The sequence below is a fragment of the Benincasa hispida genome, chromosome 8 (genome assembly GCF_027475165.1).
Source record: "Benincasa hispida cultivar pf3 chromosome 8, pf3_genome.v1.1, whole genome shotgun sequence".
In the NCBI taxonomy this organism is placed as follows: Eukaryota; Viridiplantae; Streptophyta; class Magnoliopsida; order Cucurbitales; family Cucurbitaceae; genus Benincasa; species Benincasa hispida.
The window spans coordinates 53,677,635-53,691,085 of record NC_143485.1 but is presented as its reverse complement, the minus strand read 5'-3'; the positions used below and the strand labels follow the sequence as shown (position 1 = coordinate 53,691,085).

The following is a 13,451-nucleotide window of genomic DNA, read 5'->3' as shown; positions in this document are numbered from 1 at the left end:
GGGGAGTGCAACTATGGGCTTTAGTGGAGTGACTCATTAGTTAACGAATAGGGGTAATTCGATGTAAAGAGTTTAGCCAATTAATCTCAGATCGTTGGAGTCCATGATCTATAGGTCTACAAGGTCCCCCTACTAACTCGTAAATGGATTAGCTTTAGAGTAGTGTGATAAGTTAATTTGAAAACGTTCAAATTAGAATTAAACAGAATTGGAGAATTAATTAATATTTAAATATGATTTAAATATTAAATTCATGAAGGTGGTATTTGTGTAAAATTAATTTAATATTTGATATTAAATTAATTAGAATTAATTAAAAATTTTAATTAATTATTATTAATTTTATTAGAAAATTAATTTGTGAAATTAATTTTGTAAAATTAATAAAGTTTTTAATTTTGAAAACTAAATTGATTTTGGAAATCAATTTATAAAAAAAATTAATTGTAAAACACAAAAATATTGTAAAATCAAAAGTTGTAAAATTCCACTCATCTTCTCTAATAGCTCACTCAAAACTCACTTAAGTTTTTGCTTCAATTTTCCAAGCATGAGGTACTCTCCATGTAGCCTTCTTCATTACATGATCGTCCTGCAATAAATAGAGAAGATTGGAGTAGAAATCATTCATGCAAATTGTTTGAAATGGCTGAAGTTTTGTTGAAAATTTGAGAGGTTGAAAAAGTGTTTCTCAAGCTTCTACAGTAAACTTCTTTTCCAAATTTCCTTCATTCAAACTTATTTTGAGTCCCACAACTCAATCTAAAGCTCCAAGAGAATAGTAGGGAAGATCTTGAGGTGGTTCACAAGAAGAATTGGAGAAGATTTGCAACTGAATTCGAGTTTCAAGAGGTTCCACAAAGGTATGACCTGAAACCCTCTTATTATTGTATGAGCATGCTTTATTTACCGTCAAAATTAATGAATTAGAATGCTTATTGATCCTTGTTGATTCCGCTGTATGTTGATGTACTCCTTCACAAATGCAGCGAGATTGAGTGACACAAGAGTACCATTATGTTTGAAGAAAGAAATTTCAATACAGCGTATGGAAGACAAAAGATAAGGGCAACTTCATAATCTGGTATGGCGATGACATCAGCAGAGGATCATTTGGCAATTCTTTGAAAAAAGAGGTCATTTGGCATTTTGGGCCCAATATTTGGGTCATCTATACAAATTTCCCTAAGTTTAACTGAAAAATTTTAACTGTTTTACATGATATTTTTCAAACTAAATCCGAAGGGATATAAAAATTGATACATTTATGAAAGTTTAGAGTTGAAATTGATATTCTTATGAAACTTCAGGGTTTAAATTAATTCATTAATTAGTTTGGAGTTTAAATTTATATAATCCCCCAAATTTTAGGTTTTAGTTTATATAATTATTAGTTTAAGGTTTAACTTGATACAACTCTAAAGTTCAGAGATATAAATTCATATTTGCCATTATATTTATTTTCAGTTACTACAATATTGTCATAGGAAAATATCGAGGTCATTTTATTCGCTGACCTACTCAGAGTCTACTCCTCTAGTAACAAATTTTGAAAAGAACAAATATGAATAGATTCAATTGAAGAAAATAAATATCTCAATTGATAGTATATATAATTATCGAACTGAGACCACGTTTACCTCATTAAAAACGTAATAAATCAATGATAATGTTAAAAGTGAGCCTCATTTAATTATATTTGGTATTATTTACTTGTGCTTTACATCCATATTGATACATGGGGTCCATTTTTAAATTTGTAATAAGAAGACACAAACTAATTGACGAGTAAAGCGTACTCAATCTAATTGTGTCTGGGAATTACGTCATATCGATACCTTCCTTGTTACCATTACGGTTACAATTATTTTTACTATTTCAAATGACAAATTATGAGTTTTGATACATTTACTGTTATCATTATCGTTACCGTTACCATTCCTATTTGATCCTCAGAGATAATCGATAACAGAAAATGTAACAAAATTCATAATTCTAAGTAAACGCGATAAAAAACAATCCAATTACATTTATGATTCAAGCTCATTACAATTGATTCATCAATAGAATTCCATCACGATCATATCAATTTCTATTACGATTTGATAAACATGGTCAAAATTTAGTGTCTGTAAAGAGGAATATTCAAAGGTGCGGCATTGAATTGAAATGAACAAAAATCTAGAAAGTTAATTGTGATGAATGGTAAAAAAAAGAACTTGGATGGGAAATTGGGGAAGAAAGGACAGAGGCGGCACGGCTCAAGTATAAGAGCGACACTTGATATAAAAGCATGTGGAAAAGCCAATGAGGAGAAGGAAATAAAAATGTAAAACTTCCACACTCACCCTCCATTTTCCAGATATTTTAATTTTCATACCTGCTGACCTCTAGTTGATTTGTCAAAGAAGAGAAAGTGAAAAGCCACATTTCTTTCATTCAAAAGTAATTTAGAAAATAGATGTCATTTCATTACATTGTTTATTGGTTGTTATTGATAGATTTGAACTAAAAGACATGATTGACTTTATGGTGAAACTTGAACCAAAAAATCACATTCTAAGACCCAATTAAAGCATGAGAAGAGGGAAGTTTGGACCTCGATCTCGACCAAAGATGAAGCCGAGACCAACCTTCACCATTTGATGAATGAGGCATGTTGTAACCTAATTTGGGCATCAAGAATAATATATTTTGGATCAAAAACCCAAATGACTTCTTTAACCTTAACCTTAACCTTAGCCAAGGATGAGACCAAGAGTGAGTCTTCCAATTTGAGGAATGAAGCATGCTAAAATGCATGTAGCTTAAAAATTAACCTAATATAGCTTGAAAATCTTGATATTGATATTCTAGGTTGTAATTTCACTATAAATACATCATTATGACTTCAAAAGAAATAAGTTCATTTTCACCCCTAAAACTTTTACTACAATAAAAAAATCTCTTATTGACTTAGGCATCGGAAGTGTTGTGCCAAGTATTATACAGATGTCTAGATTCTTCTTGTTTTACATGTTACATCTTTCCTAAATTACAAATTTAAATGTCCCATCAAAATTACATGTGTTTTCCCCAATACTCACATTAAACAAAAACTAAACTATTTCGAAAATAAAAATAATTTATCACACGCACCTAAATGATTTTCTTTGAAAATGGTGTGAGCTTCCTACAATAAAATATGAGAGAGAGTTCATTAAAAAAAAGTTTTCTTTTTCATGCAACACATTACACAAATACTAAGAAAAATTTTATTGCCGTAAAAGAATATTTAAAAATTGTGTGAGCTTCCTACAGTGAAATATGAGGGAAAGTTCATTAAAAAAAATAAAATAAAATGAGAGGGAGAAAAGTTTTATTTTCCATACAATACAGGTACTAAGAAAAAAAGGACTTTTCCGACCAATAAATACGATTTCCAACACCGACTTGACCCTGTTTCTAATTTTCTTTCCAGGCGTTCCAACTTGGAGATTGACTTCTTAGTCCTCTTTTCACCAATTCATTCTGCAAAATCTTCCTTCTGGGTTCATATAATTCCTACGATTTTTTCACAAACCTTAAACAAACCCACTTCTTCAAACTCAATTACTTCTTTAACATGCTCAATTTTCTTACTTTCCTCTTCTTCCTCAATTTCCTTATCCATGGAAAACCTCAGACCGTAGTTTCTGACCCATATCGCAGTTGCTTGTCCGGGAATTTCACTCACAACAGCACCTATCAGTCCAACCTCAATCTTCTCTTTTCAGCTCTCTCCACCAACGGCCCTCCAAGAAACAGATTCTTCAATACTTCCTTTGGCCGACCCCCAAACGACACCGTTTACGGTCTATTCCAGTGCCGTGGAGACGTCGCCGACGCCGTCTGTCGAACTGTCTTAGCCACCGCAACAACAGACGCAGAGCGGCTGTACTGTCCTCTGAGAAAAGGCGCTGTGATTTGGTACGACGAAATCATATTCCGCTATTCCGACCAACCTTTCTTTTCCGTCATTTCCTTAATCCCAAATTTGCAGTTACTGAATACGGGTGATATAGACGTCGACAAAGCTCGATTCAACCAGCTAGTCATGTCCACATTGAGAGCCACCGCGGCTCAGGCAGCTGACGCTTCTTCGGTGGGCGGATTGTTTGCAACCCAGATGGCTAATTTCACTGGAGATCTAATCCTTTACACATTAGCTCAGTGTACAGGCGACTTGTCCAATACGGATTGCGAAGAATGTTTACGCCAAGCTACAAATGGAATTCCGAGTTGTTGTACTAATAAACGAGGTGGAAGAGTTCTGCTTCCCAGCTGTTATGTTCGTTACGAAGTTTACATGTTTTACGAATTAACACCGACGAATTCCGTACCCCCGCCAGCAACTCCCACGCCTAATTCCAGAACCCCAACACCGGCTCGTCTTCCGTCTTCTCCTCCGTCAGGTAATCTCCGTTCTGTTCTAGAGATGTAGTGTCATTTAAGCTTATGGGTCAATTAAGATGTCGAATTTTGTTGAACAGGGGAAAGAAGGTCCTCAACGGTGTTAATTGTAGCCATTGTGGCTCCAATTGCTGTCTCCATATTGCTTTTTGTTGTGGGATGTTGTCTCCTACGCCGGAGAGCGAAGAAGAGATACTTTGCTGTGAAGGAAGATAGTGGTATTTGTTGTTGTTTAATAGAAGTTGTGGAATTCAAGTAGATTGATTTCTATAAATATATGAAGCAAATTTTGGGTATGATTTATTATGTGCAGTCGTTGATGAGATGACCACTGTGGAATCTCTTCAATTTGATTTCAAAACAATCGAAGCTGCTACTAACAAATTCTCAGAGGAAAACAGGTTGGGAGAAGGTGGATTTGGTGCTGTCTTCAAGGTACCAAACAGTTGCCTTAACCTCTTTTCTTGAAAAATTAGCAAATTTCTTTCAGTATTTATGAATAGAATTTTGAAATATTTTGTATGTTGCATACTTCAGGGTAGGCTTGAAAATGGACAAGAGATAGCAGTGAAGAGACTGTCAAGAGGATCTCTGCAAGGTTCTGAAGAGTTCAAGAATGAGGTTATGTTGGTTGCTAAGCTTCAACATAGAAATCTAGTGAGGCTAGTGGGATTTTGCTTGGAGGGTGAAGAAAAGATACTCATCTATGAATATATTCCCAATAAAAGCCTCGACTTTTTCCTGTTTGGTTCGTTCTTCTCTCATTGTTTCTTTTATTCATTCACTTCATATTTCTGTTTATGTTTGATTCCCTTTTGTCTACTTCAATTTGATTGTTCAAAATGTGTAGATCCAGAGGGACAAAAGCAGTTGAATTGGCTGAAACGTTATAAGATCATCAATGGAATTGCTCGAGGGATATTGTATCTGCATGAAGATTCTCGTCTTAGAATTATTCACCGTGATCTTAAAGCGAGTAATATCTTGTTAGATGGAGATATGAATGCAAAAATTTCAGATTTTGGAATGGCAAGGATTATTCAAATGGATCAAACTCAAGGAAATACGAGTAGGATTGTTGGTACATAGTAAGTCTTCTTTCAAACACTAAAGCTTTCGTATGGTACCTAAACTTTTGAAAGAAAGGGATAACATTGGCATATTATTGTCGTCATTTAAGCTACAATTTCAAGTTACAATTAACTTAATTTTTTGTTCTTAAACGACTTAGACTTGTCATTATTGACTATTCTTATATTTCAGTGGTTACATGTCTCCTGAATATGCCATGCATGGAAATTTCTCAATGAAATCTGATGTGTATAGCTTCGGAGTATTGGTATTGGAGATTTTAAGTGGTAGGAAAAACAACACATTTTACTTGTCAGATCTTGCTGAAGACATTTTGACCTATGTAAGTCGATGATTCTTACCCTTAACAAAATTATTTAACCTAGCAAATGATGCATTAAAAACTGAACTCTCAAATTCACTATTCTTTGTTTTTCTTGTGTCAGGCTTGGAAATTGTGGAAGGATGGAACACCATTAGACTTATTGGATCCATTGTTGAGTGACACTTACTCAAGAAATGAGGTGCTTAGATGCATTCATATTGCTTTATTATGTGTCCAAGAGGATAGTAAGAGCAGACCTTCCATGGCATCCATTGTTCTTATGCTTAATAGTTATTCCGTTACTTTGCCATTGCCGGAAGAGCCAGCATTCTTCATGCGCAGTAAAGACAATGGCATTACAGACACTGATCATTCTACTAGTAAATCTGTTAAGTGCTCTGTCAATCAAACATCTATATCTGAATTGCATCCACGATGAAGTATATGCCTGTTTGGTTATGGTACTAGAGCCATGTATTTTCTGTACCTAAAAGTTTTACCTTTTAAGATATATCCGAACTCAATATGTATATAAATAGAGTTATATGATAAAAAAAATTTAATAGCTTGAGTCATTTGTTGTTGAATTATCGATTGATCAAAAAAATTTAAATTGATGGATTATGGTAAATTTAATTATATCAACACTTAGTATTAATATTATTGTTATCTGAATCTTCAAACTTATGGATGTTTGGTTATCATTGTTCTTTGAATCATTCTAGCCTAATGATATGCCTCCTCAATTAACTAAATAATTGAACGGAGTCTTGTTGGCTTTCAACTTATAAAATTTTCCCTACCTAAATGCTCGGTATCATTGTGCAATGGACCATTGTTGTCTTGCCTTTTTTTTAAACAAGATTGTAAAATATCACCCTTAAAGTATGATGATAGTTCTAATTACACCATCAAATTGGACCTTCAAACTTATAATAGTCGTAAAAATTGGACTTTTAAATGATAAAAATTAAACCTCGAACTTATATAATTCTTAATATTTCTTTCCTCTCTCCTTTTTCTCACTTCATTCTCTCTTCTTGAAGTTAATTATCAATATTAATTGGGGAGGAAACAAACATTGCAGGGGCTTAAACACATGACTTCTTTGAATCAACTACTTTGATACCATCTTAAATCATCAATCGATCCAAAAATTTAAACTATTGGGTGAAGGTAAATTTAATTATATATCATCTAATAGAGAGAGAAGAGAAATATTAAAAATATTTTTTTTTTTTCTAAGTCATCTTGCCATATAAGTCCTATAGTAATTTTTTTTATTTAAATTTAATAAATCTATTTATAGAGAGATCTTTTAAACATATTCTAAAACTCAAGGACTAAAATGACTAATTTAAAAGATGAAGGATCAATCCCTTCTATTCTTCAAAACTTAGGGACCAAAAATATATTTTTTTGCTATAATTTTTACGAAGTTTCGGAAAATAGTTCTATATTATCTTGAAACTCATTTGACATGTTCTTTTATGACTAGATCAAGAGGTGGACTTCTCTTCTTCCTTTACATTTTTTTTTTCTTATTGTACACTTTCTTTAATACAATAAATAAGGAATTTGAAGATTTGAACTTCCAATCTTTAAAAAAATGAAATGAGTATGTGTCAAATACCCTCTTATTCTTCCTTGTATATTTATTAGATTTTGATGATGAATTTTTGGTCACTTTAATGTGATGAATGTAATTCTTTAATATATAGCTTAATCATTTCCAATTTAACCATTTTAAAATTATATTATTTCTCCTTAGTTGAGACAAGTTTATAACGCCTAACAATGAATACATTTCTAGATATTTAAATAAAATAATCACATAAGGGGAAAGAAAGGATTATTTCTGCCCCTTTTTGTTTGAAGTTTTGAGGGAAATTTACAAATACTTTCTTCTAATATAGACTTATAGCATAACTTTTTTATTTCAATTTCTGTCTCTATACAATATATGATACCATGTGAAAGTATATTATTATAGTTTTTAATGTTAAAAAAAGACTACTTAAAACTTGTCAATCAATTTTCTAAAATTTAAAATAAATAAATAAAGAGAGAGAGATAAGATAAGAAAAGAGAAGAGAAGAAAAAAAGGAAAAGTGGATGTTAATGTGAAAAGGACAAGTTATAAACATGTGGTCAATTATTCAACATCTATCTCTTAGTATTGTTTTATTTATAAGTTGTACACTTCTTTCTACATCATTTTCTAACTACTTTTCTTTTTCTTTTTTCTTTTTTCTTTTTTCTTTTTTTTAAAAAAAAACCTACTATTTTTTCTTTCTGAAATTAAATGGTTGAAATGACATCAACCCCGAAGGACAAGGATCATTTAACTTTATCACTTTTTTCCCTTATCTTGACTTGGCCATTGACTTGATCCCATCCCTAGATCGGGGCGTTTGTTTAAAATTTTTTAATGTCAAAGAATTAAGGATGATCGGAAATTATGAATCTGGAAATAAGATTGATGGGAATCAAAGATAATTGTGTTTGATTGTGCATAGAAATATTATCTAAATTTTATGGGAACAAATTATCTTTGTATTTAATTTATAATATTAATTGTGACAACTCTATAAAATTTTATAGATTAATTGATAAACAATGAATTCAATTCAAAATTTTGAGAAAAATAATTATTTAACAATCAAATAATAATAATAATTAAATTATTAATTACAAGTCTTTGTAAAATGAGTAATTTATAATTAATATTACTAGAATAATGAACAATTATAAAATATTAAATTAAACCAAATTTACCTTTTAATAATTAATTTACATCATAATAATTTTAAACAAAATAATTTAATTTAATCTTCATTGAAAAGTATGAATAAAACAATAATAATGAACGAAAATTAAAATAAAAATAGGAAAAGATGAATAATAAATAGAATGAAGAAAGGAAAATAATATATATATATATATATATATTAAAGAAAAAGTAGAAAAGAAAAATATGTAAAAAATATCACATAAAATAGAAAAATGATTAAAAATAGTTGAAATAATAAATATAAAAGAAGTAAAAATAATGAATAAAAAAAGAGAAAAAAACAAATGAATAAATGAATAAAATACGGAGGAAAAAAAGAAGAAGAAGCAAAAGTGGGGTTTCTTAAAAACCCACGAGTTACGATAGGAATATGCATTCAAAGAGATCATCCTTGATGCTTGAGAAAAATGTTATTTAAGTAAATACGTCAAATTCTCCAACCAAACAAGGATTTTATATATCCATATCCATTCGCACCTTCTATTCCCTCAAACTAAATCACTTTATTTTATTATCACAACTTTACTTTATCGCACAATTTTACATTACCGCAATTTAAATACCTGTACGCACACTCTTTTATTAATTGAAAAAACATCGGTCGCATATATCACGAACGTAACGCATTAGCTAAACAATCCCTGTGTTCGACCTTGGATCACTTCGAGAAACTTGCGGTGGAATTATACTTAGTTTCAATGCAAGGAAACTTGTGATAATGCATAGCATACTACAAGCATTCCATTAATAACGCATACATCTAAAAGTAGTAACGTATAAAGTCTGAATAAGCACAACACAGCATCCACATTCCATTTCCATCTTTCAAGTCATCAAGTTTATAGAAGCATGAGCTTGTATGGTCCATCATTCATCCCCATCCACATGCTTATTTAGAATCATCGCATCATTTTATGCCCTTCAATCGTTCATAATTAAGACTTTCATTTCACTAGGATGACCACAGGTAACATGACCTTAATCCTGAGTGAGTTGTCAACTCCTGCCTATGAAGGTGCTCCTTTGATTTACATGGATGAGAGTGGCCAAATCGCCGACTCAACAAGCCTTCCACTTTGGCAATTCGTCTAATTAGGGAGCTAAGAACTCAGCTACACAAGATGAAATTCACTCCTTCCTCGATGCAGGGGTAAGTAGATAAATTGCTCCGTTAAGGGCTGATTTTAGGACTTGAACAATATGGCACCACACTTTCTCTTGGCCCGAGAAGGATTTAGTCATAGTGAGACTATGTATTGTTTATTAGACGAATCAGTGGTACTTAAGGAGTTAGATGTAACTACAGGGGCAAAACGATAATTTGGCCTAGTTGTACTTACGAGCGATTTGTGAAGGGTCATTGTACTGTTTATTCGTTATATCCAATGAACATAGAAATATATCTGTAGTGCGAAGAGCGCAGTTTTTGGTCTTTAGTGGAGTGCCCGACAGTTAATGGATGGTGGATATCGTGATTAAAGAGTTTAGTCTGTCATTCACATACCATTGGAGCTTTAAGCTACAGGTCCATAAGATCCCCTTGGTAGCTCAATGGGTTCATGTTGAGAATCAGTTTTTTGGTTAGTTTTAAATGTTCAAATTAACAAGAGGGCGTTCGATTATATATGATATTATTAAATATAATTCAATTATATATGATATAATTTTGATGATGTATTTGATACATTATTATTTGTTTGGAGGAATTAATATAAATATGATTTGTAGTAAATGCCATAAAAATAGAAAAAGAATTATGGTTTATATTTTGCATATGATGCAATATTAAAAATATAGGTTATAAATAAAATATGATAAGTTAGTTATTGTATTTATTTATAATTTATTAATTATATGATAATTGATATTTTTTTTCCTCAATAACCGACCTGAGTGGGTGGTTATACACCGTTTTATGGAAATTGTGATATAAAAGAAAATTGGTTTTTTTCTTGATCCTTTGTATTTATTTTCATGAAGCATGTTGTAATTTACGGTTAATGCATAATCTGTTTAGTATGATTGTAAATGTTTGGGTTCTTTCACAATGAAGTTTGGAACGATCCACTTCTGCTCGAAGGTTCTCTATATTCAGAGTTCCTTCACTTCCCCCATGCAAATACCTTCCTAAAGGAGGGTGCGCCCAAGGCACCACGAGGCTGAGCACGAAAGAAACATTACAAAATGATGAAGGAGGCTGCATGATATGTTGTCACACGTCCTTCTTCCACTTACTATAAACACTTTCTCCATTCACCTTGATATTGACCCATGCACATACCTTCTTAGGGAGAGTGTGCCTAGGACACTACGAGACCGAGCATGAATCTCACCATGTGACATCTTTAAGAGAACGTGAGTGGAAAAATAACATATCATATGTATCTTGTTTCTCCCATTAAGTGTTCTATTTTTTTGGTTTATTAACTTAGAAAAAGTAAGGCTAAATTATTTTAACTAAGTCCTTGTTAAATTTTCTTATAATGCTTATATTGAATAGTTTAACAATATGTATGTTTGTTCATTAAACTCTTTTAATGAAATTAATCACTTATTGCATGTTTATGAAATAGTTGCCAAATTCACCTTCCAGGTCGTTCCCAGGTAGAGGAGTTCTGCTTCCGTCAACTTAAGAACCTCAGTCTAGATAGAAAGTTCCTTAGACAAAGGTCCCTTATGGGAAATTATTTTATAAATTTAATCTTTTAACCAAGTTTATTTTAACCCTATTAAAACGAATTAAAATATTAATCCTATTTCTAATCTCATTAGAAATGTGTTTAACATAAGTCTAGGTGAATTAATTTTAAATCAATTAAAATTAATTTTTTTCCCTATGATTTTAATTCTAATTTTATTGAACTTAAAACCTCTATAAAACAATGAATTTGTCAAAATCTTTTTCGTTTGCATTATGATGACTTTGATTAAATATAACGTTTATATTAATCTAAGTAATGTCATGCTCAATGCAAAATTCATTTTTCATCTAATTACAACGCTTATAATTATCATACATGAAAAATAAACATACATATACATTTCTCTACATCATACATTATAACATTTATGATGCATGAATATGCTTATTCAAAACATGCATTCAAATAATATAACAATTACATTATAATGTATGACCATGATTATATTAATCATGTAAGCATATAACTTTTGTATGATGCATGATTATGTTTATCCTAAGGTAAGATTTTAAAATTACATGACATACATTATGCAACATATAAAACATACAGTTAAATAATACATCATATGCATATAAAACTATATAAAAGCTATGATAGACCAATATTGGCACCCTAATTTTAACAAAATTAAAATTACAAAGGAAAGTTGTCATCCTTACGTCGAAGAGACTCTTGCGATCAGTTATCTACCAGGTACCTTCCATGATGCACAAACTGAAACGAACAAGGAATTTTTGTTGAACTCACGCATGGCAAATGAAGTGCTCGACGCATGGGTTTCGAGTACTACATGCGTTGGACAATGAAGTTCATTGCATGGGCATCGTCCCTCCCATGGGACTGTGAGCATTGCATCTACCGCGACTAAGTTCCTTCACCGCATGGGCATCGACTCACCACCTGGGTATGCTACTTACCGCATGGCTTTGCATTCAACCTTGTAAGTGTCGACGCATGGTATACGTTTACGCGCTTATCTTCAAGCTCCTCTATTTTAAAAGGTCATCACCCCATCGCATGGAATGCATCCCGCTACAAACCATCATCGCATACCATCTTGCCGCAAGCAATCACTGCATGCTAAGATACTAGGCATTACGAGACAGAAGCAAATTCTCTATTTTTCTTTGCAAATTTGAGCTCTGGACAGCTTCGTTTCTAACTCTGAACGACCCAGAAAATACAGACTCAATTGCAAAAGTAAAATGTCAAACAATAGTCCCTTATATTGATCAAATCAACATAAAGTTTTACAATCTATGGTGCCAATAAATGAAATTATCTATCAAGCAAACCTTATACATTTTCAAGCAAAATGCAGAAAACTAACCTGCCTCATGAATTGATTTTTGTTTCAAAAAACAGGAAATCAAAATGCAAGAAAAACATTTGTTCTGATACCAATTAAAGGAATTAAATTCCCAAGGAAGCGTGTGCCTTGCATTTAGACATTCGTTTCTTATGAAAACAAAAATAGTAAAATAAAACATGCATTTATAGGATAAATATTCAAACAAAAACATAAGCATACTAGAAAAGAGGAAGAAGAGAAGAAATCAAAACTCACCTTTGTTGATTCCTCTAACTTTCCTCTTCCATTGTTGTCAACGATCTCGAACTTTTCCAATAAGAAGGACACCACCAACAAAGTTACCTTGATATTCTCCAGGATTCCAAAGTACTTGGAAGAGTGGTCTCTAAGAACTTTTTAGGAGAAAAATGGTAGAGAATTTCTATAGAGAAGTTAGAGAGAAAGTAGAGGATTGGAGGCTAGATTTTTGTGTAATAAAAACCTTTTATCCTAAATGGGTTATAAGGATATATTTACATGGAGAAGGGTTAACCCATTCTCTATGTATTTCCCTTTATACCCTCAGTGCTAATTAATTAAATAACCCTTATTTAGTTAATTGACACATTAATTAAATGAACATATATCTAATCTTATTTAATTTACATTTAGTTAAATATCATAAATATCATATATTTATACTAATCTCTTACCTCCATTATTTCTTAATCAACTAATTAACCATTAATTATCAATTAAATCATATTTAATATGGAGTTAATTAACATATATTTATATATACATCTCTTTATGAATCCAGTTCATATAAATATA

General features: G+C 31.6%; 1 protein-coding gene across 3 annotated transcripts; it reads left to right on the top strand.

The window, feature by feature from the left end:
• The first annotated feature begins 3,207 nt into the window (after positions 1–3,207).
• Positions 3,208–6,402, top strand: LOC120082492 (cysteine-rich receptor-like protein kinase 25). 3 transcript variants are annotated; one of them, XM_039037684.2, is made up of 7 exons: positions 3,208–4,433; positions 4,512–4,649; positions 4,745–4,866; positions 4,969–5,179; positions 5,282–5,519; positions 5,695–5,845; positions 5,949–6,402. In XM_039037684.2, the coding sequence occupies exons 1-7, from the start codon at positions 3,605–3,607 to the stop codon at positions 6,264–6,266; spliced, it is 2,007 nt and encodes a 668-aa protein (XP_038893612.1). In that variant the 5' UTR covers positions 3,208–3,604; the 3' UTR covers positions 6,267–6,402. The 3 variants fall into 3 exon arrangements, with proteins under 3 accessions (XP_038893612.1, XP_038893611.1, XP_090172617.1); XM_090316491.1 differs by having other exon boundaries at positions 3,441–3,948; positions 4,022–4,433; positions 4,969–5,519; XM_039037683.2 differs by having other exon boundaries at positions 4,969–5,519.
• The last annotated feature ends 7,049 nt before the right edge of the window (positions 6,403–13,451 follow it).